At 40.4% G+C, this 20,464-nt stretch overlaps 1 protein-coding gene and 1 long non-coding RNA gene across 2 annotated transcripts in view; one reads left to right on the forward strand and one right to left on the reverse strand.

Annotated features, from left to right (window-relative positions):
* The window catches only part of cacna1g (calcium voltage-gated channel subunit alpha1 G), a 133,851-nt gene extending 128,714 nt beyond the window's left edge, over positions 1-5,137 (forward strand). Inside the window, exon 39 of the mRNA XM_088323893.1 lies at positions 2,503-5,137. Coding sequence (XP_088180019.1) covers positions 2,503-3,171 — 669 coding nt within the window. The 3' untranslated portion in view covers positions 3,172-5,137. The remainder of the gene's footprint in view (positions 1-2,502) is intronic.
* LOC148347495 (uncharacterized) overlaps positions 1-20,464 on the reverse strand; it is a 144,874-nt gene that overhangs the window by 14,693 nt on the left and 109,717 nt on the right. The window lies entirely within an intron of this gene.

Consider the following 20,464-nt stretch of genomic DNA (forward strand, 5'->3'; position numbering starts at 1 on the left):
ATATTATACAACATGAAATTGAAAGAATTAGTTCCTAAAATGATTTGTATGTACCACTTTCCAAACCATCTCAATTTGTGGCCAAATAAAACGTTCTTTTTTGTTTTTATCATTGTATTGAATTAATTTTGTTGCCGAAACGAGTCACTGTTAACTTGTTTTTTAAGGCTGTTAGTTCCATTGATCTTGTTGGGGCTGAAGTACTAAATCTTATGACCACTAGGTGTCTATGTTGTCACGTATTTGACACTCATTCAATTCTCTTAGGCGCATTCACGTTTTCAATATAATTGCCTCAACGGAGTGAAGCAGTGGAATTTGTTGGTAATTGCGGATTACATTCCATTTTAGGAGATTTTGTTGTCACTTAAAGTTTTCTTGCTGCTGTAATGACATTCACCGGCTTCAAAGAACTACACAGATCAGATTTCACACTGAGGTCTTAAACTAGTTAGTTTTCAGTGCTGAGGTCAGAAATCAGAGGGGGGTCTTGGCTCAGAGTTCTTAAGGGCAGAAACTCAGAAACAATATCTATCTCGTTTTCAAACGAGTCAGGTGTTAAATTATTATTCTAGTTTAAAATCTCAACCCTGGCTGTGAAGTATAAAAAATGTCATCATCTGTGAGCGTAAATTAACATGGGTTGGGAATTTCAGGGTTTTAGTATGCATTCACCGTAAAAACCAAAACGATCATTCTATTTTTGTTTTTACATGCTAAATTGAAGTCCCCCCTGGCTAATAGTCATGGAAGTTCCATGTGCCTTCTTCGTATTCCTTGATAATTGCAAGCTTCGTTTCCATGGTTAACATGTTTTCTTCTTTTTTGTGTTAAGCATTGTTTAGAATTTGGAGGTATCAAAAATTCACAAAAGTAAAAGTTCTGCAATGAAAGATGAGGGTTCATACTTTCATCTAATGGTCCTATACAGCTATATACCTGCGTTTTCTGCAGCCCTTCAAAAATGAGTCAAATTGTCTGGCACTGTTGAGAAACATGGCAACATTTACTAGCACTTCACCCAAAATCCAAGCACATTGGCTGCGTAGTGTAAATAAACCTTATCTGTTATTGGCTGGACGCCTGTCACTCACCAACCTATGACGCAACTAATTTGTTTATTTTATGCAATGTAGAGAACTCTGCTCAGCATAGAGATAACATTGCACTCTATTTTAAAAAAACAATCATATTAGATAGTAGGGGTTCGGTAGCTCCAACAGGGAAATTCCAACCATGATTCGTACACCTTTTTTTCATGGCCAAACTCAAACACTTTTTAAGGACTTTCAAAGCCAATTCTCCAATTTTTCCCAATACCAATAAAATATTTGGTGTGAATTATGTATTTTGCGGAGCTACTCATACAGTATATCTGAAATTAATTTTTAGATCTTGAGTAAATTCCGAATATATTTGTTTTGAGATTAATTTCTCCTCATATAGGTGTTAGATGAAAGTGATTTGTAGCTTACATTTTCAGTTGGGAGTTCTTCTTATTACAATTTACCACTGGGACATTCTACCCTTATTTTTTTTTTGCATGGCCCAGAATAAATGTCCATACTTTATATGTAATCCTTGCATTAATATACATTTTATAGTGCCCTATTTAGGTGTAACATCCGCCTGGGGACAATGACGCTTCATAGGAAAATACCATACAAACTAAAACCAGCTGCCGTTAATCATTAGGGAACAATAAATACAATGGCAAAGTAAAGCCACATGAGAGCCGAGAAACATAACATTTTCAACTATTTACAAGCACTTTTCAATCTTTGAAAACACAACATTAAAATTCAAGCATTTTTGAAGGATTTCAAGCACCCGTGCGACATTTATAACAGTCATAGGTTTTATGAAAGCAAACCAAAGGGAAAACGTTTGAAATTGTGAGATGTTTTACGCTGAATGTACTACTGTATAACGCTGTAGCCATATGAATAATTGATAGGGGTCTCTGTTTTAAGTGCTACATTTGGTATTTGGTTTAAAAAAATACAACTGCAGTTATATTTTTAAAGTATTTGTCATATGGGTTAGAGTTGTAGGATCCATATTAGTACTTTTTTAGTATTTCTGTTGTAATATTTCTTCAGTAGTATTTTTATATTATAGTATTACAGTAAGTGTTTTTGACAGATTTCTACAGTTTTTTTTTTGCAGAATAAACACAAAATATTACATTAAATGGTAAATGGCCTGCATTAATATAGCGCTTTTCAAGTCAATGACCTCCCAAAGTGCTGTACAATGTGCTTCACACTTACCCATTCACACACACACTCACACATTAAGTACTAATTTTGGTATTTGATTTAGTAGTACTTGTTTTACTATTATATCTACTGTATTGTCATTATAGCTAGACCATTGGTTTGGCGGGCCGGATGTAGCCCACATGCTGTGGTTTACCCACCCCTGCACTAACCTCTCCCCCCAAGGTGTCCTCTCATTTTGCCTGAATAATTCACCTCCTCCCCTTTTTGTTCCCCCCAGGTCGCAGTGTCTACCGAGTCTCAGGAGGCCCTACGTTCCGACCAAGGGGAATGCAAGGAAGGACTTGCCAAAGAGGCTTCTTTCACCCCCCGTCCCTTCTCCCTGAACCCCCACATGGTTCCCCCTACACCACGGTGCCCCAAACCAAACCCAACTTCTTCGGATCAGGAAGTGTCCGTCATCATGGGGGACATCACCACGCCGGCCCACGAGCTCATCGGCACCGGCGGGGGTTACCAAAACAACGGGGACCGTTTAGAAACCCCTTGTTTCAGACCCTTGAAGAGGTTCCACAGTATGAACACACGGGGCCCCAGCGCGGTCCCGCCCCATCCCCGCCCCTCCTCCTGGTTGGACGATCCCCGCCGCCACTCACTGGAGGTCTGCTCCACCCCCCTTTCGGAGTCTCCCAGTCAGACTTCACCTCAACGGAAGAAGAAGACGAGTCCCCCCTGCATCTCCGTGGATCCCCGCGGATCGGAGCCAGCTTCACAGGGTTCACCCCCTCCCCTGCCCGCTCGGGACACCTGCCTAAGGAGGAGAGCGCCCTCTAACGACTCCTCCGAACTCTGCGCCAGAGAAAGTTCGGAACGGGATAACGAGTCCCCGAATCCTAACAAGCTACTGACTCCGCCCACTTTCTCAGAGAACTCCAACCCTGAGCACTGATTGTCGCAACCAAAACACACAAAGACACTTTGTGCATCTTTTGCTAGATCTAGTAATTATGCCGTACTAGAGTGGAGGTAAGATCAGGCCTAGAACATATAGCTCGACCAAGCCTGGGGCAGGCAAACCCGAAATTTCATGTGTGAGGACTTGGGAGGAGGAGAGGTGATGAAAGATTAAAGCCCGTCTTTTGTAACGAAATCTAAGTCAAACATTTACATGCATTACATTTCTGTCTCTGCAGAAGTCCCATAAACTGACAATTTTTCTTTTGACAGGTTGAAAATCGGGCTACGAACCACAGCAGTATTACACACTTAAGAATCTAGTGCAGCACTTTAAGAGAGAGAGGCAGAGAAGAACAAAAACGGCAAGAGAGCTTGACCTGGACGTGTAACGATTGATGTTTTAGGCCTGACCATTAAGATCTTACCACTGCTAGAGGATAATAATTGTTCAACTAATTAAAAAGAAAAACAGTGCTGTCGTAGTGTTACCGGCCTTTGTGTTTTTGTTTTTTTTACTGCCACAAAGAAGAGAAACCAATGGAGGGAAGTTCCGACTTTAGCGCTCGTCGGAAGTACAAAAGCAATACGGATGTTTTTAGAGGCACTATTTTCTTAAATTATTGGGCCATTGTGTGTTTGTACACGGCGTTGTTGCTATAATACTCTTTGTTGTTGTTGGTTTGTTCTTTATCTTTTTAAGGCTTCACATCTAATTGTTTTTAATTCAGGCTGTTTTTAGCTTTCTTAGTGTGTTAAGGAGCAAAGTGATGCATGTATTTGTAAGGAATAGAGATATTATGCAAATACTCATACTGTAATCCCTTGCTACTTTGTGCGTCGCGGGTTGAAAAACAAATATTCCACCATTCATTATAGGAAAAGCGCATTTTTATCATGCTCAATCTTTTTTTGCCATTATTTTCAACAAAAATTGACTAGAGTAATACAGCTTGATCTATTATCCCCGATTGCCTGTCCTTGCTTGCAGCAATATGCTTTGTGCACTTTTGTCAAATGAAGTGGCTATTTTAGCCCTAATTTGACTTAAATGAACGAAACAGTCGCGATCCATTATCCCTATATTGCTGCATTACATTCTGAATCAAAATGCAAAGTTGTAGCTGAGATACATTATCCCCAGTCAACTATTGCTGAGAGCCATTGAAGCGCATTTCGGGCCACTGAATTGTGTCATTATGTCTATTTTAGCCTTAGTTTCTGTCTTAAATGAACAACACAACCACTATCCATTATCCCCATATTGCTGCATTACGTTCTGACCCGCTGCAATCCATTATCCCCAGTCAACTATTGCTGAGAGCCATTAAAGCGCATTTTATGGGCGGTTCGGGCTACTGAATTATGTCATTATGGCCTGCCTTAAGTAAACTGCACTGTTTTGGTCTTGATCCATTATCCCCATCGTACTATTGCCCGAAAGCAGGTTCTGGCGGTTCAGACCATCAAAGTGTGACATAATGGCCTGCACTGTTTTGACCATTATTTCGGAGAGCAAATTTGAGTCAAGCGTGACAGCTCTTTCCGCCACAATCCATTATCCCCGGTCGACTATTGCTGCGAGCGAGGGCCGAGAGAGCGCATTTAATCCCAATGAACTGCAATAAACAAGGGATTACAGTATATAATTATATCTATTTAATACATCCTATCAATGTCACGTTGTTATAGGTTAGATAGAGGGAGAAAGCTACAAATGGTCTTTACTTTATTTCACTTTTTGTTACGTTGCAATTCTTGATTTCCCCATTTTCTTTTTACGTAATACTACAGCTCCAACTTTGAGATTGTACGCTAAGAAAAAAAAAGAGAAAAGGGAACTTGTCTATTCCTTGTGTGATGCTGAAAATGATAAAGCACATTTCATGTTTCACCTCATGAACCTTATTGTAAATTATCTATTTATTTATTTTTCAAAAATAAACACTTATTTAAACTTGTGAGCTCAAGCAGTGACGGATCGAAACGCGATGTGGTGCATTATCCCTTTAGTGGTGTTTTTTCAAAAACTACCAGAGAGCCTAGCCGAGTTCAATTTTTAATAGTTTGTCTGCACAGAATAGATATAGCTCCCTAGCGCCCTTTGTGGTGGCAAAGTAGAATACGATAATGGGAAAAAAACGAACCCAGGACAAAAACCTGTGTGTAATATTTGACCACTAGGTGTCACTCTAATGTCTAGTGAAACCATAAACGAGTGCTCAAAAGCACAAGAAGGAATCTGAACTACTCAAAGTGAACAAAATGCATCGTATTTCCTTTCTTTTTTGCCAAAGCTCTCTTAAATGAAAGATTGGAGACAGGAGAAAAGAGGAGATATAATAGAAAAAGAATAAAAGGATAGGAAATGGAAAAAAGTCAGAAAAAACAAAGATGAATAAAAACAGAAGAATAATTTTTTTTAGGTTTACCTTTAGCAGCAAGATGCTGGAAAAATATGTCAGCTCCCTGTAGGTGATACTCATTTAATGTAAAATCCAAATGTCTCCACCTACAATTATTCATATATTTTCGCTCATGATTTAAATCAATATTGATTTCTTCAAAATAAATGATGTGTTTCTTTACCACTGGGTGGCGCTAAATAATACACTCTGTCCCTCTTCATGTACTATGAAGTATTTGAAAGTCCAATTGTGGATTAAGTCTTTCATTTAATGTTTTTTTTTTATCATGTCATAATTAGTATCTAATATCTGTGTTTTCAAACCTTTTTCGAGACTAAGAACACTTCTGTTTAAAAAAAAAGTGTTTTTTTAAAAGATTATATGGTCATGTCGCCTAATTACAATACTTAAATATGAAAATATATCCGCTTTTTGCATGCTAGCATTGTTAGCTTTCCAAAAAAACAGTCCAGCTAGCAAATACAATATATCAGACATGAGAGATATTCTACTTTAGCATGCTAGCATCGTTAGCTTTCCAAAAAATGAGTCAAGCAAGCAATTCCAATACACCATATAGGAAAACAAATCTGATTCTGGCTTGCTAGTACTGTTAGCCTTCCAAAACACTAGTCCAACTAGCAACAACAATATAACAGCTATGCAAACCTACTTTTAGCATGATAGCATTGTTAGCCTTCTAAAAGGTTCCCACTAGCAATAACAAAATATCAGATTCGAAAACATCCGCTTTTAGAATGCTAGCTTTGTTAGCCTTCCAAAAACACTAGTCCAGCTAGTAATAAAAATATATCAGGTATAAAAATGAATCTGCTTTTAGCCTGCTATCATTGTTAGCCTTCTAAAAAGACAGTCTTGTTAGCAATAACAATGTATCAGAATTGAAATGAATCCGCGTTTAGTATGCTAGCATTGTTAGCCTTCCAAAACACTAGTCCGGCTAGCAGCAACAACACATCAGATATGAAAATGAATCTTCTTTTAGCATGCTACTATTATTAGCCTTTCAAAACACTAGTCATGTTAGCAATAACAATGCACCAGATATGAAATGAATCCGCTTTTAGCATGATAGCATTGTTAGCCTTCTAAAAAAAGTCCTGCTAGCAATAACAAAATATCAGATCCAAAAACAAATCCGCTATTAGAATGCTAGCATTGTTAACCTTCCAAAACACTAGTCCAGCTAGCAAGAACAACATATCAGATATAAAAAGGAATCTGCTTTTAGCCTGCTATCATTGTTAGCGTTCTAAAAAGACAGTCCTGCTAGAGATAATACTATATTTTAGATATGAAAATAAATCGGCTTTTAGGATGCTACCATTGATAGCCTTCCAAAACACTAGTCCTGTTAGCAATAACAATGTATCAGAATTGAAATGAATACGCGTTTAGTATGTTAGCATTGTTATCCTTCCAAATCACTAGTCTTGTTAGCAATAACAATGTATCAGAATTGAAATGAATCCGCTTTTAGCATGATAGCATTGTTGGCCTTCTAAAACAAAAGTCCTGCTAGCATTGTTAACCTTCCAAAACACTAGTCCAGCTAGAATTAATATATCAGATATAAAAATGAATCTGCTTTTAGCATGTTAGCATTGTTAGCTTTAAAGCTAGCAATTACAATACAGGACACTGCCAGGAACTACTTCAAGATAAATCTCCCAAAATCACTCATCTCAGTCTTTTTTGGGGCTGAAGTTGATTTTAAACTCGAATCAAATCAAATAGAAATGAATATTTTGGCGGCTTGTTGGCTTACTTCAGTCCCACTTAACGGCGAAGGCTAATCCCATTTCTTATTCCCGACTCGCTCGCTCAACTCCATGTCATGAATTTCAAACAGAGCGTCAGTCAAAACGCGGCAGACAGCAGGTGCAATTATCCATCAGCTCCGATTTTTATCGTCGCGGGGTTTCGACTCAGTGAAGCAAAATATGGAAAGATCGGCGATAATGCTGATTATATTCACCGGCACCGTGCCAAGAGATTTCCTGGGAAGATGCTTGTTTTTACACTGATGATCGGTGATAAAGCTCCATATGTGTTTGTTTTTTAACCATTATCTCCAAGGGTCTTTCAACAACATCTTGTACAACTACTATGGCCTAACTCTGCTAGCTTTAAGTGACGTTTTGCTAGCATGTTGGTACAGGCGGCAACAATTGGAGATCAGAAATATGGGAAAAAAAGAGAAAAAAAAATCTAGGTTAATTGAAAAAAATGATTCTTTTTAAAGCTAGCATCAAGTCAAGTTTATTTGTGACGCCCTTGATCACAAGGAGTCTCAAAGGAGACGCAGGACCTTAGGATTTCTTCTTGGCTCTTGGGATCACTAGAAGACCAGCATCATCCCATTTCACCTAACAAGCTGCCAACTTAAGGCCAAGTTTTGAAAGCATATCCACACAAACTATGTATAAATATTAAGGGCAGCCCCGTGTCATTCAAGCTAACAGGCTGCTAGCTTAAAGCTAAGTTAAAACTGAAATAGAAAATTGAGAAGAAAGAAAGGAAGAAAATCTAGGTCAACTAAAACTATGTATACTACCGTAAATTCCGGACTATAGAGCGCACCTGATTATAAGCCGCACCCACCGCATTTTAAGAGGAAAACCGATTTTGTACATACACAAGCCGCACCTGTATATAAGCCGCACGCGCTCACATTTAAACATGTAACACAAACACAAAATTAACCCAAACCCGACTTCAACTCCCGCGATTGAAACTAAATGTTCTCTCATTAAAGTCAACAGTCCAAAAATCACAGCCGGCAAAATGAACGGAAAATGATACCGGTACTTAAGGTTTGATGCAGACCTGCAGAGTCGAGGTCCCGTTGAAAGTAATCCAAGGAAAAAAGTGTATATTTCCAAAGGTAAGGGTGGGAAAAATATATCAGATGAACACATTTACTCACGCAACTCCTTTTTCTTTAACCAACTTTTTACCCCTTCTTTCCTTGTCTGTCCCTCACCTTTAGCGGTCCCCACTTAAACTCGGCACCCCGCGTTTGTTCCGCCCCTCATTTTTCGTTCACACGTGCAAAACATATCAGAATAAGTGTCTAAAATAAAAAGATTACAAAAATATAAAGTTGCAAATACATATTATACATGGGTTACACATATTTACAAAGAAAGACGGTACACCGAGAGAGTTTTCAAAGCTTTAATAATAATAATATAGCTTTGACAGGGCAGTTAATGGTAGCAACACTCGAGCGCCGCTAGCGGCCGTTAGAAAAATGACATAAAATGGCCGCATCACTGAATAAGCCGCAGGGTTGAAAGTTAGGGAAAAAAGTAGCAACTTATAGGCCGGAATTTACGGTATATATATTTTCCAACCTAGCCCAGTCTCATTCAAGCTAACAGACTGCTAGCTTGACGCAAAGTTTTGCTCGAATATCGACAAAGGCGACAACAATTCTAAATCAAAGAAATGGAAAGAAAGGAAAGAAGTAAATCTAAGTTATTAAAAAAAAACTATGTGTAGTTATTTAAAGCTAGCCCGGTCTCATTCAAGCCAACAGACTGCTAGCTTGAAGCAAAGTTTTGCTAGCAAGTCGACACCGGCAGTTACAATTGGAAATCGACAAAATGGGAACACATCTAGATCAATAAAAACTAAGTATATGCATTGTTTATGCTAGCCCTGTCTTTTTGACGCTAACAGACTGCTAGCTTGACGAAAGGTTGGCTAGTATGTTGACAAATGTGGCTACAATTGGAAATCGGAAAGATGGGGAAAAAGGAAAGAAGTAAATCTGTCAATGAAAACTGTGTATACATATTTAAGGCTAGCTCTGTCTCATTCAAGCTAAAACACTGCTAGTTTAGGGCTAGGTTTTAGTAGCATGTCGACACAGGAGGCTACAATTGGAACTTGGAGAAATGGAAAGAAAGGAAAGAGGTATATCAACACAAACTATTATATATATATATCTCATCTCATTAGCCGTACCGCTTATCCTCAGTAGGGTCGCGGGGGGGCTGGAGCCCATCCCAGCAATCATCGGGCAGTGGGCAGGGGACACCCTGAACTGGTTGCCAGCCAATCGCAGGGCACACAGGGACAGACAACTCATTCGCTCATTCACTCCTAGGGACAATTTGGACCGGCCAATTCACCTGAAATGCATGTCTTTGGAATGTGGGAGGAAACCGGAGTGCCCGGAGGAAACCCACGCAAGCACGGGGAGAACATACAAACTCCGCACAGAAAGTCTGGAGCTGGATTTGAACCCACGACAGGTTCCCATGACATGAACTGTGCCGCACAAGCGCTAACCACTGCGCCGCCGTGCTGCTTATATATATATATATATATATATATATATATATATATATATATATATATATATATATATATATATATATATATATATATATATATATATATATATATATATATATATATATATATGACTTTCTTTCTTTCTCGAATTGCAGTTCTTAAGAAAACTCAACATGAAAACTCATGCCTGGTGTATTTTCTAGCGTTAGCCAACTTTTAAAAGCTCTCCCACAGGTGCTCTGTTTTAGACCCAACATTTTTTGGTGCCGAAACCCGGGAATCATATCTTGGCTAGCCCTGTCTCATCTAAGCTAACAAACTGCTAGCTTAAACCTAAGTTGTTTCAGCACGTTGATACTTCAAATGAGGTTAAGGAAAACGTTATGTACAGTAAAAAATAATATTTTAAAACGAAGACCAACTTCGTGTGGTCGAAGCTAACAAACTGCTAGCTTAAAGCCAAGTTTTGCTAGCATTTCTACACGGGCAGCCAAAACTGCTGATCATAAAAAACGTAAATCTAGGTCATTAAAATGAGATGAGTTATTAAAACATTTGTAATAGTTATCACCATTTTATTTAACAATTTTAAACAGGAGCAAGTAGCGTTCCTACCATTTGTATTCCGTCATTTTGCCGCCTTGCCAAAGGGCAGCGGATCGGAATTCACAAAATGTCCCCGACCTTAAAGGTTTGAGCAGCAGGATTTAATGCAGCTCAAAGGATCTAATCAAGGTTTTAATCAATAAACATCCGGCACAATTTTCTTTCCCAGGAAACTGGATCGTAATTCCAAGCAGGACAGAAGACACAAGCCGAACCTTTTGCACTTTTCCTTCCAAGAACTGGAACGTGCTCCTGCTAGCTAGCCAATCAGCTGGTTTCCTCAGGCAAAGGTTGGAGAGCTCGAGTGGAGATAAGACCGCTAGTCCTTAAAAACGATTTAAATGTGGAATTGCTTTTATCTTTGCCACATATTACCTATGTTTTCCTTACTGATGTTCACTATCATTTGTTTATTGTTCCCCAATGTAAAATGTATTGTTGCCAGGTTATCCTGGAAGGGGGGTTACCACTTGTGAAACCCCTTCATGATTTCTTATTCTCCACATGTTTGAGGTTTTCAGTTTTCCCTTGCCCGCATGTTGGTTTCAGATCAGGGGACGGTATCATTGTGGCCTGTGCGGTCCTTTGACTCAAGTTCTCACATCTGGCCAGCGTTTCAAAAGGTCTTTATCACAAACAATTCAGACGCAGAGTCAGAGGAGGGATATCCGACACGTCAAGGGGACTCAATCGTGAATAAGGGGTGTTAAAAGACCCATTCCCGAATACCACATCAGGCAAACTCCTACTCTTATCACTAAATACAATCACTCCCCTAAGGCAAAGGTTGAGAGGTTTGAGCAAGACTCCTTCCCTGAAGATCACGAGGCCATCTTGAGTAAGAATATACTATTCAACTGTTCACACGGTTCACAGATGCCTTAACTGCCAGGGTCGTGTGGGCACCACATCCTGTGGTGTGCATTGGGCAAGTATAAATAATAAAGAAAGAAATCACCGTTAGATGGCAGGACTGGCTTTGATCCGATCTTTGCCCCCCACTTCCTAGTCTTGCTTCCTGTATCCAGCGATTGAGAGTGTGTAGACGGCCTTATATGGTGTTGTGAAGCAGTGTGGTGAGAGTAGCGAAGAAATGGATAACCACAGACAGTTAACGCTTAAAGATTTGTTTTTCTTTTTAAAAAAAGATGAGGATGACGTTTTGGGGGTCTGCGGGAACGTGACTGTCATGGTGACCTGAATCTTGTGTTCACGTCACAGAAAAAAAACATTAAAAATTTCAGTGTACTTGAGATCATTGTTTAGAAAATGTTTTAAACAATAGTAAAAGATAGAAACTTTTGATATGTCTTATGTTCTATATAGCTACAAAACTAAGTTTTTTGTAGGCCTTCAAAAATGAGAGAAACATCTGACCATGAAGGAGTTAAAAATAAGAGGACATAAGAAAATGAAAAATGGGACAAGGGACTGACAAGATTGGAGAGGTGGCAGAACGATTATTACGGTAATTAGCAGTTGCGATGCATGTAGCTTAAAATAGGTTTTAATCGAGTGGGAAATTATAGATCAAACTTGGTCCCCATTGGTGGAATTCAACAAGTTGTACTTATTTGATGTTGTATAAGCCTCGGTAACATGAATTTTAAGTAAATCCTAAACGAGATAGATGGGTAGAGGTAGAGTAGGGAGCCATAAAGCTAATGTAAAAAAAAAAAAAAGTAAATGCTACCTAAGACTGGATTTGTGGATCCTTCACAATGTTTCCTCTGAGCTGCACTTCCCAGAACTTCTCAGCACACCAGTAAATATATCCAGTGCATTATTTCGAGTGGCGGGAATTTTGTGTTGCTCACGTCGTCGCGTCTACGAGATTGTTTCAGATTCCTACTTTAGCAGAATTCTGGATTGAGACTTTTTATATTGAAAAGTTTCGGGTAAGTATCTCGGACGATTGGCGCAAGGTAAGTGCCGCGCACAATTGTTTTACAGTCGGAAGCTGCTGCCGATCGTTGTTGAAGGCTATCCCCTCCCACGGCTGCTAGGACGCTCTTGGCATCCGACGCTTACAAGTGAGTATGGGTTGCTGTAAAGGTTGCTCCCGTGTCCGTAGGCAGGTTGCCCTTCTAGAGGGACGTGTCCGTGAGCTAGAGCAGTTTAAACGGAAAATGTTAGGTGCCTCGGACACCACTGCTAGCGTGGGTTGTAGCGAACCTGCTAGTCCGGTTAGCATTAGCCCTAAACGGCATGCTAATCGCGGTGAGCCAATTCAGACGCATAACAAGTTCAGCCCCCTAGCTAGTCCCACTCCACCCCGGTCTACTGGCTCCCGCACCCTAGTTATAGGTGACTCCATCACCCGTAACATAAAGCTTAGCACCCCAGCCACGGTTATGTGTATTTCTGGGGCCAGAGCACCCGACATTGAGGCTAATTTGAGGGAGCTGACGAGCAAACCTAGACACCAGGACAGGGCTAGCTACACCGATATAGTCATTCACGTCGGCTCCAATGATACTAGAATGAGACAATCTGAGATTACAAAGAAAAATATTGCTAGGACCTGTAATCTCGCCAGAAAGATGAGTCGGCATCGAGTAATTGTCTCTGGCCCCTTGCCTGCGAGAGGCAATGATGAGAGGTTTAGCAGACTAGTCTCGCTAAACCGATGGCTGGCAAGTTTTTGCAATCAGAAGGGATTTAGGTTTGTGGATAACTGGCCTGCTTTCTGGGGCCGACCTGACCTGCTGAGGAGAGACGGCCTTCACCCTAACTGGGAAGGTGCTCTCACTCTTTCTAAAAATATAGATTACTGTTTAAGCCTTCCATGACAGGATACACTAGTGCAGGCCAGGTCACAGGTGATTAGTGAACCTGTTACCATGGGTGTGGAGTCTGTAACGCTAGAGCTAACTAGCGCTATGCTAGATTCATGCAATTCACATAGTTTTTGTAGTTTAGAGTGTTCTACTGACTGCACAATACACCCTGATTTATACTATTCTATAGCATCTTCTTCTGTGCCTCTTACCTCTGTTTCTCCCTTGTTAGGTGAGGAGGGAGAAGAAATAACATTATTTTCTACCAATAGTCATCCTGCTACTCCACCTGTCAACAATATTCCTGTGGTATGGAATTCGGGCCGCATCTGCCGTCATGCAAGGCACAAGACCCGGGACCGGCAGTCGAATCCTGTGGTGGTTACCACTAAGGTGCAAAACTCGCGAAAGGTTTCAGCTCAGTCCACAGTGCTGAAGCTTGGCCTTCTTAATATTAGATCACTAGCCTCCAAAGCTTTACTTGTTAATGACCTTATTAATGAACACAATCTTAACCTTATTGGCCTTTGTGAGACCTGGTTGAAACCAAATGAGTTTGTAGTGTTAAATGAGGCTTCTCCCCCTAACTTTGTGAGTGCGCACTTGGCACGACCATGCAAAAAAGGTGGAGGTGTTGCTCTTATATCGGAAAATAGGTTGAAATTTACTTCTAATACCTCTACTAGTTTTAAAACGTTTGAAGCACTTGTTATGAGGTCCTTAATGTCAACACCAATTTATGTAGTTGTTGTGTATCGCCCACCTGGACCATACTCAAATTTTTTGGAAGAATTTTCTGATTTGTTAACAGACTTAGTTACGTATGCGGACAATGTTGTAATTATTGGTGATTTTAATGTTCACATAAACTCCCCATCAAATTCACTTGCAATTGCATTTAAGTCACTGATGGATACATTTGGTTTCAATCAAATAGTTGATGTGCCAACTCATAAAGATGGGAACACTCTAGATCTTGTCCTGACCCGTGGCGTAGTAGCCTCAAATGTTACAGTGTTACCGTATCCTAATGCCATCTCTGATCACTATTTTGTTAAATGTGAGGTGTTGTTTAATGTTTACTGTGATAAGGAAAATATAGGCTTTAGCAGTCGCAATATCCGCCCTAAAACGGTGTTAGCCTTAAAAGAATTATTACCTACGGTAACTGCAGCCTTCCCTTCGTACACTGGGTCTGTTGACTCACTTACAAACAACTTCAATACTGCTTTGGTAAATGTTCTTGATTCTGTGGCGCCCCTAAAGTATAAATTCCGACCCAAGAAGAATACACCTTGGTTTACTGAAGAAACTAGGTTACTCAAACAAAGTTGCAGAAAAATTGAACGAAAATGGCGCACTACTAAGCTGGAGGTTTTTCTACTGGCCTGGTGTGACAGTTTGCTGAAATATAAAGTAGCTCTTGCCTCAGCTAAAGATTCGTATTTCTCTAAGATTATTGTTGAACATAAGAATAATCCAAAATTTTTATTTGACACAGTGGCGAAACTTACCAGACAACAACTTAACCCAAATGGTTGCACTCATTCTGCTAATGACATTATGGAATTTTTTAATAAAAAGATTCAACTAATCAGGAATGAAATTTTAAAAGAACGCTCTGTTTCCTCCTCCTATATCAAAGATGTGGAGGTGCTAGGTATGGACTGTGTCAGCGGTTGTTTAGAAACATTCTCCAGTTTCAATGAATTGTCCCTTGATAATCTAACACAGATGGTCAGTAGGGCCAAGCAAACTACGTGCCTGCTTGATCCGTTTCCAGCTTCACTGGTGAAGGATCTGTTTGAGATCTTAGGACCATCAGTTTTAAATATTATTAATATATCGCTATCCTCGGGTATTGTTCCTATAGCCTTCAAGTCTGCCGTCATTAAACCCACGCTTAAGCGACCTAACCTTGACCCAGAAAGCCTAGGTAATTATAGGCCAGTGTCAAATCTGCCATTTCTTGCGAAATTACTTGAAAAGGTCGTTGCACAGCAGCTAAATGACTTCATGTCAGAAAATAACCTTTTTGAAACTGTCCAGTCAGCATTTAGAGCAAATCATTCTACAGAGACAGCCCTTGCAAAAGTAACCGATGATCTCCTTTTAACAATAGATTCTGGTGCCTCATCAATGTTACTGCTGCTGGATCTCAGCGCTGCTTTTGATACGGTCGACCACAACATATTATTGATTCGTCTAGAACGCATTGGTATCTCAGGAACTGTACTCTCGTGGTTTAGGTCCTACCTGTCAGACAGGATGCAATGTGTTAACTATGGCAATCTGACCTCTAAACAATCTAATGTCCCCTGTGGTGTTCCTCAAGGCTCTGTACTTGGCCCCCTTCTTTTTAGTATTTATATGATCCCGCTTGGTGACATTATCCGCAAGTATAATATTAGTTTCCATTGCTATGCAGATGACACTCAACTGTATGTGCCACTGGAAAAAACTGGAAATTTAAGTTGTAGAAATCTGGAGGCTTGCCTTACTGAGATTCAAAGATGGATGTCAAATAATTTTTTACGCCTTAACCCAGAAAAAACTGAAATGTTGATTATTGGTCCAGCTCACTGTCGTCATTTGTTTTCAAACATTACCCTGAACCTAGACAAATGTAATATCACCCATAGTGACTCGGTCAAAAATCTAGGTGTTATATTTGATCCTAATCTGTCGTTTCAGTTACACGTGAAAAATATTACTAGAATAGCTTTCTACCACCTCCGTAATATTGCGAAGATTCGTTCAATGCTGTCCCAATCAGATGCAGAGATTTTAATTCATGCGTTTATTACTTCTCGGCTTGATTACTGTAATGTATTGCTTTCTGGTCTCCCGATGTCTAGCATTAAAAGTTTGCAGCTGGTTCAGAATGCGGCAGCTAGACTTTTGACTAAGACTAAAAAGTTTGAGCATATTACACCTGTATTGGCCAACTTGCACTGGCTCCCAGTCCACTTAAGATGTGACTTTAAGGTTCTCTTATTAACATATAAATGTTTGCATGGGCTTGCACCCTCTTATCTCTCCGATTTGATTTCCCCCTATGTTCCTTCACGGAGTCTGCGCTCGGAAAATGCTGGTCTACTTGTGACTCCGAGAGCCAAGAAGTCTGCGGGCTCGAGAGCGTTCTCCATCCGGGCCCCGGTGTTGTGGAACGCCCTGCCTCTGGAGATAAGATCTGCAACCTCAACGGAAGTTTTTAAATTGAGGCTTAAGACACACTTCTATTCCAAAGCATATGATTGATGCCCACCTCGTATTCTGTTTTGTCCTGTCTTTTTCTGAGGCCTGCCTGGCTGATACGTAGGAGAAGGATGATTTGGGATGGGTCAGCGGACCGGCGTCTGACCTGCAGCATGTCAACCCCTGCATTTACCAGCTGGCGTCGTTGTTGATGTCATGCTCTTTCCGGACATTTTCAACATCTTACCTAGTGTTTACTATTCTGTGTACAGTAATGCTAATTGTAATTCACCCTGTTCAATCCTGGAAGGGGGATTACCACATGTGAGGTCCTTTCTCAAGGTTTCTCTTTTCTCCTCACACTGAGGTTTTTGAGTTTTTCCTTGCCCGCATGCTGGTTTGCTAGTTTAAGATCAGGTAATTGTGTAATTTTGTAACTGTAATCCTGTGCAGTCCTTTGAGACATTTTTGTGATTAAGGGCTATATAAATAAATTTGACTTGACTTGACTGACTATTACCAGGGCTATAAATTGCTGAATTAATACCCTAAAATCTTCGGCCAGAACGACAGTGCATCCAGGTAGAAACAACGCGGGTTACCTCTGTGTGTTTTAAAGGTGGTATTTTGAAGTCAATATCAACACAAGATTGAGTAAACAAAAGTAAGTGTGGACGTGAGATGGAGCAAGAGAGAAGGTGGGAGGAGATCGTCCTCGCTGTTAAAATGGTGGATGCAGCTTGTACATAACTTTCATTGAGTTTCTGCCTTTGCGCAGTGTGTTTCACATGTTTATTTCTGCTTGATCTAGAGCAGGGGTGTCAAACTCATTTTACTTCGGGGGGCCACGCGATAGAACAAACAACCTCTCAGGGGCCGGACTAATGAGGAAGGAAGAATGAAAACGAGAGATGGACAGAAAGAAAGAAAGAAAGAAAAAAGAATGGAAAGAAAAGATGGGGACAAAGAAAGAAAGAAAGAAAAATGAAAAGGACAGATGGGACAAAGAAAGAAAAAGAAAAAAGAATGAAAAGGAAAGATGGGGACAAAGAAAGAAAGAGAAAGTAAGGAAGAACAAGAAGGAAAGATGGGGAGAAAGAAAGAAAGAAAGAAAGACTAGTAGATTGAGAAGAATTAAAAGGAGAGAGAAAGAAATAAGAGAGAGAGAGAAAGAGAAAGGGTGGGACAAAGAAAGAGAGAAAGGGAGAAAAAGCGAGAGAGAATGTTAGAAACAAGAAAGCTAAAAAGAGAAATAGTAAGGGAGGGGGAAAGAAATAGATGGAAAAAGAAATCCAAACAAATAGAAAGAGAGGAGGAGAAAGGGGAGGGGGACGCAAGAGAGGAAGGGAAAAAACAAAGAGAGAGCAAAAGAAGGTAAAAAGACGGAAGGAACAAAGAAAAAGAGAGACAGAGTGAGTGAAAGAGAGAGAGAGATACAAAGTGAGGGGAGGAAGAGAGAGAGAGAGAGAAAGAAAGAAAGAAATACAAGTACAGCATTTGTGAGAGGCGCCTGGCTTTGGCAACATCAATTGGACATATTTCAACCAGCAGCTCATTTTTCTCTTGTGCTTTCCTCAGCGTCGTCTCACGGGCCGGATTCAATCCCTTAGCGGGCCCGATCCGGCCCACGGGCCGCCTGTTTGACACGCGTGATCTAGAGCAACTTGACATGTGTCGCTTGTGTTGACAAACAACACAGTAGTCTGACTGTTCACATTTACGTGAAAAATATTCATTTTCTTTGATTTCAAGTTGATGAAAAGTCAGTCAATCTTTTGCCAACACTGCTAGTCAAGTCAAGTCAAAAAGGAAAGAAAAGAAAGAAGTAAATCTAAGTTATAAAAAAAAAAAAAAAAAATATGTGTAGTTATTTAAAGCTAGCCCTGTCTCGTTCAAGCCAACAGGCTGCTAGCTTGAAGCAATGTTTTGCTAGCAAGTCGACTCCAGCAGTTACAATTGGAAATCGACGAAAATGCCCTTAATCACAAAGAGTCTCAAAGGGCTGCACAGACCAAAGACTATTGCAAACCACAGACTATTATCACACCATCCCCTGATAGTCCATGCATGATTTTTGTATACTACCAACAGAAGCTTCAAATCACATCTTAAGCTAACAGGGAGCCAATGCAGTTTAGCTCAAATCGGGCTGAAGATCTTACTGTCTTGTTGTATGCTAAATGATTTTATACAAATTTTATGCTAATAATTTGATTTAATGGCACCATGTCAACATGTTTAATTAGGAATACCTCAATTATGAAAATATTACGTTTTATTTGTTAACACATGGGGTCACACTAGACCAGGGTTGTCAAACATGCAGGCCCGGGGGGCGGATCAGGCCCGCTAAGGGATTGAATCCGGCCCGCGAGACGACGCTCAGAGAAGCGCAAGAGAAAAACGAGCTAAAGGTTGAAATAGGTCCACTTGATGTTGCCAAAGCCAGGTGCCTCTCACAAAGACACTGTACTTGTCTCTCTCTCTCTCTCTCTCTCTCTCTCTCTCTCTCTCTCTCTCTCTCTCTCTCTCTCTCTCTCTCTCTCTGCCTCTCTCTCTCTGCCTCTCTCTCTCTCTCTCTCTCTCTGCCTCTCTCTTTCACTCTCTGTGTCTGTCTCTCTTTTTCTCTTTCTTTTTTTCTCTTTGTCTCTTTCTCTCTCTTTGTCTTTTTACTTTCTTTTGCTCTATCTTCCTTTTCTCTCTTTTCTCTTATTATCTCTTTCTTTAGGTTTCCCATTCTCTTCTTCCATTCTGTCTTTCTCTCCTTTTTTTCTCTCCTTCTCTCTATTTCTCTTTGGATATCTTTCTTTCTCTATCATACTACCCCTGTCTCATTAATTGTCTTTAGCTCTTGTTTCTCACGTTTCACGTTCTCTCTCTCTCTCTCTCTCTCTCTCTCTCTCTCTCTCTCTCTCTCTCTCTCTCTCTCTCTCTCTCTCTCTCTCTCTCTCTCTCTCTCTCTCTCTCTCTCTCTCTCTCTCTCTCTCTCTCTCTCTCTCTCTCTCTCTCTCTCTCTCTCTCTCTCTCTCTCTCTCTCTCTCTCTCTCTCTCTTTCTTGTCCCACCCTCTCTTTTTTTCTCTCCTTCGCTTTGTCTTATTTTTTTTCTCTTTTTCCTCCTCTCTAATATACTAGGCCGGCCCCCGAGAGAATGTTTCTTCTATCATGTGGCCCCCGAGGTAAAATGAGTTTGACACCCCTGCACTAGACCCTTCATGTGTTTCCAAGGGTTAAAAATAGAAATCTCAAGTTGTGGGCCATGCAACTGTTCCAAAAGCGCATTAGCCAATTCATTATTAGGTGAAAAAAAATATTCAGATCAGCAAAATGTATATTGATTTGATCTCAGGTTTTGGACAGGATGGACACTGATTTGGTTGCCACACACAGGATTGATGTTAGTTACCGTGGTTCCGAGCGATGCTCACAGAATTTTTGTGATTGCTCAGACTTGTTTGAAGTTTAGAGGGAACATTGAACCTAAATAATACTCTTCATCCTCCGACACGGTTGTTTCTTTTGTCCAAACTCTCCGAGTTTCTACAGTCCGTCTGCAGCTTTATAACCGAACCCATTCGTCATTTTGATGTCTTGTCTTCAGCAAACCTTGTAAAATAGAACCAGGCCCTAAATCTCACTTCAAAGCAAACATATACCATCGCTCAAATCTGGAGTGTCTATGGATTTATTGATTACAAAGTCTTGCGTCGTTCAAGTGGAATCCTTAAAGTGACAGTGTGCGATAATTCATCAGTATATTTAGTTGAAGTGTGCGATTTCGAAGAGGACGGACTACAAAAGCCCGAATGATGAAACGTCGCTTAGCATGCTATGCCACCAGACAAGTAGGCAATATTTCTCTATCCCCAACCACTAGTGCATCTTAGGGAATCCCGAGAGGCGCTGCCCAGATAGTCTCTCGAGTGTGTCCTCCCTGTTGTCCATGTTTGGAGTACTGGACACCTTCGC

Source organism: Urocampus carinirostris, chromosome 19, assembly GCF_059441175.1.
Source record: "Urocampus carinirostris isolate Australia breed hairy pipefish chromosome 19, RoL_Ucar_1.0, whole genome shotgun sequence".
NCBI lineage: Eukaryota > Metazoa > Chordata > Actinopteri > Syngnathiformes > Syngnathidae > Urocampus > Urocampus carinirostris.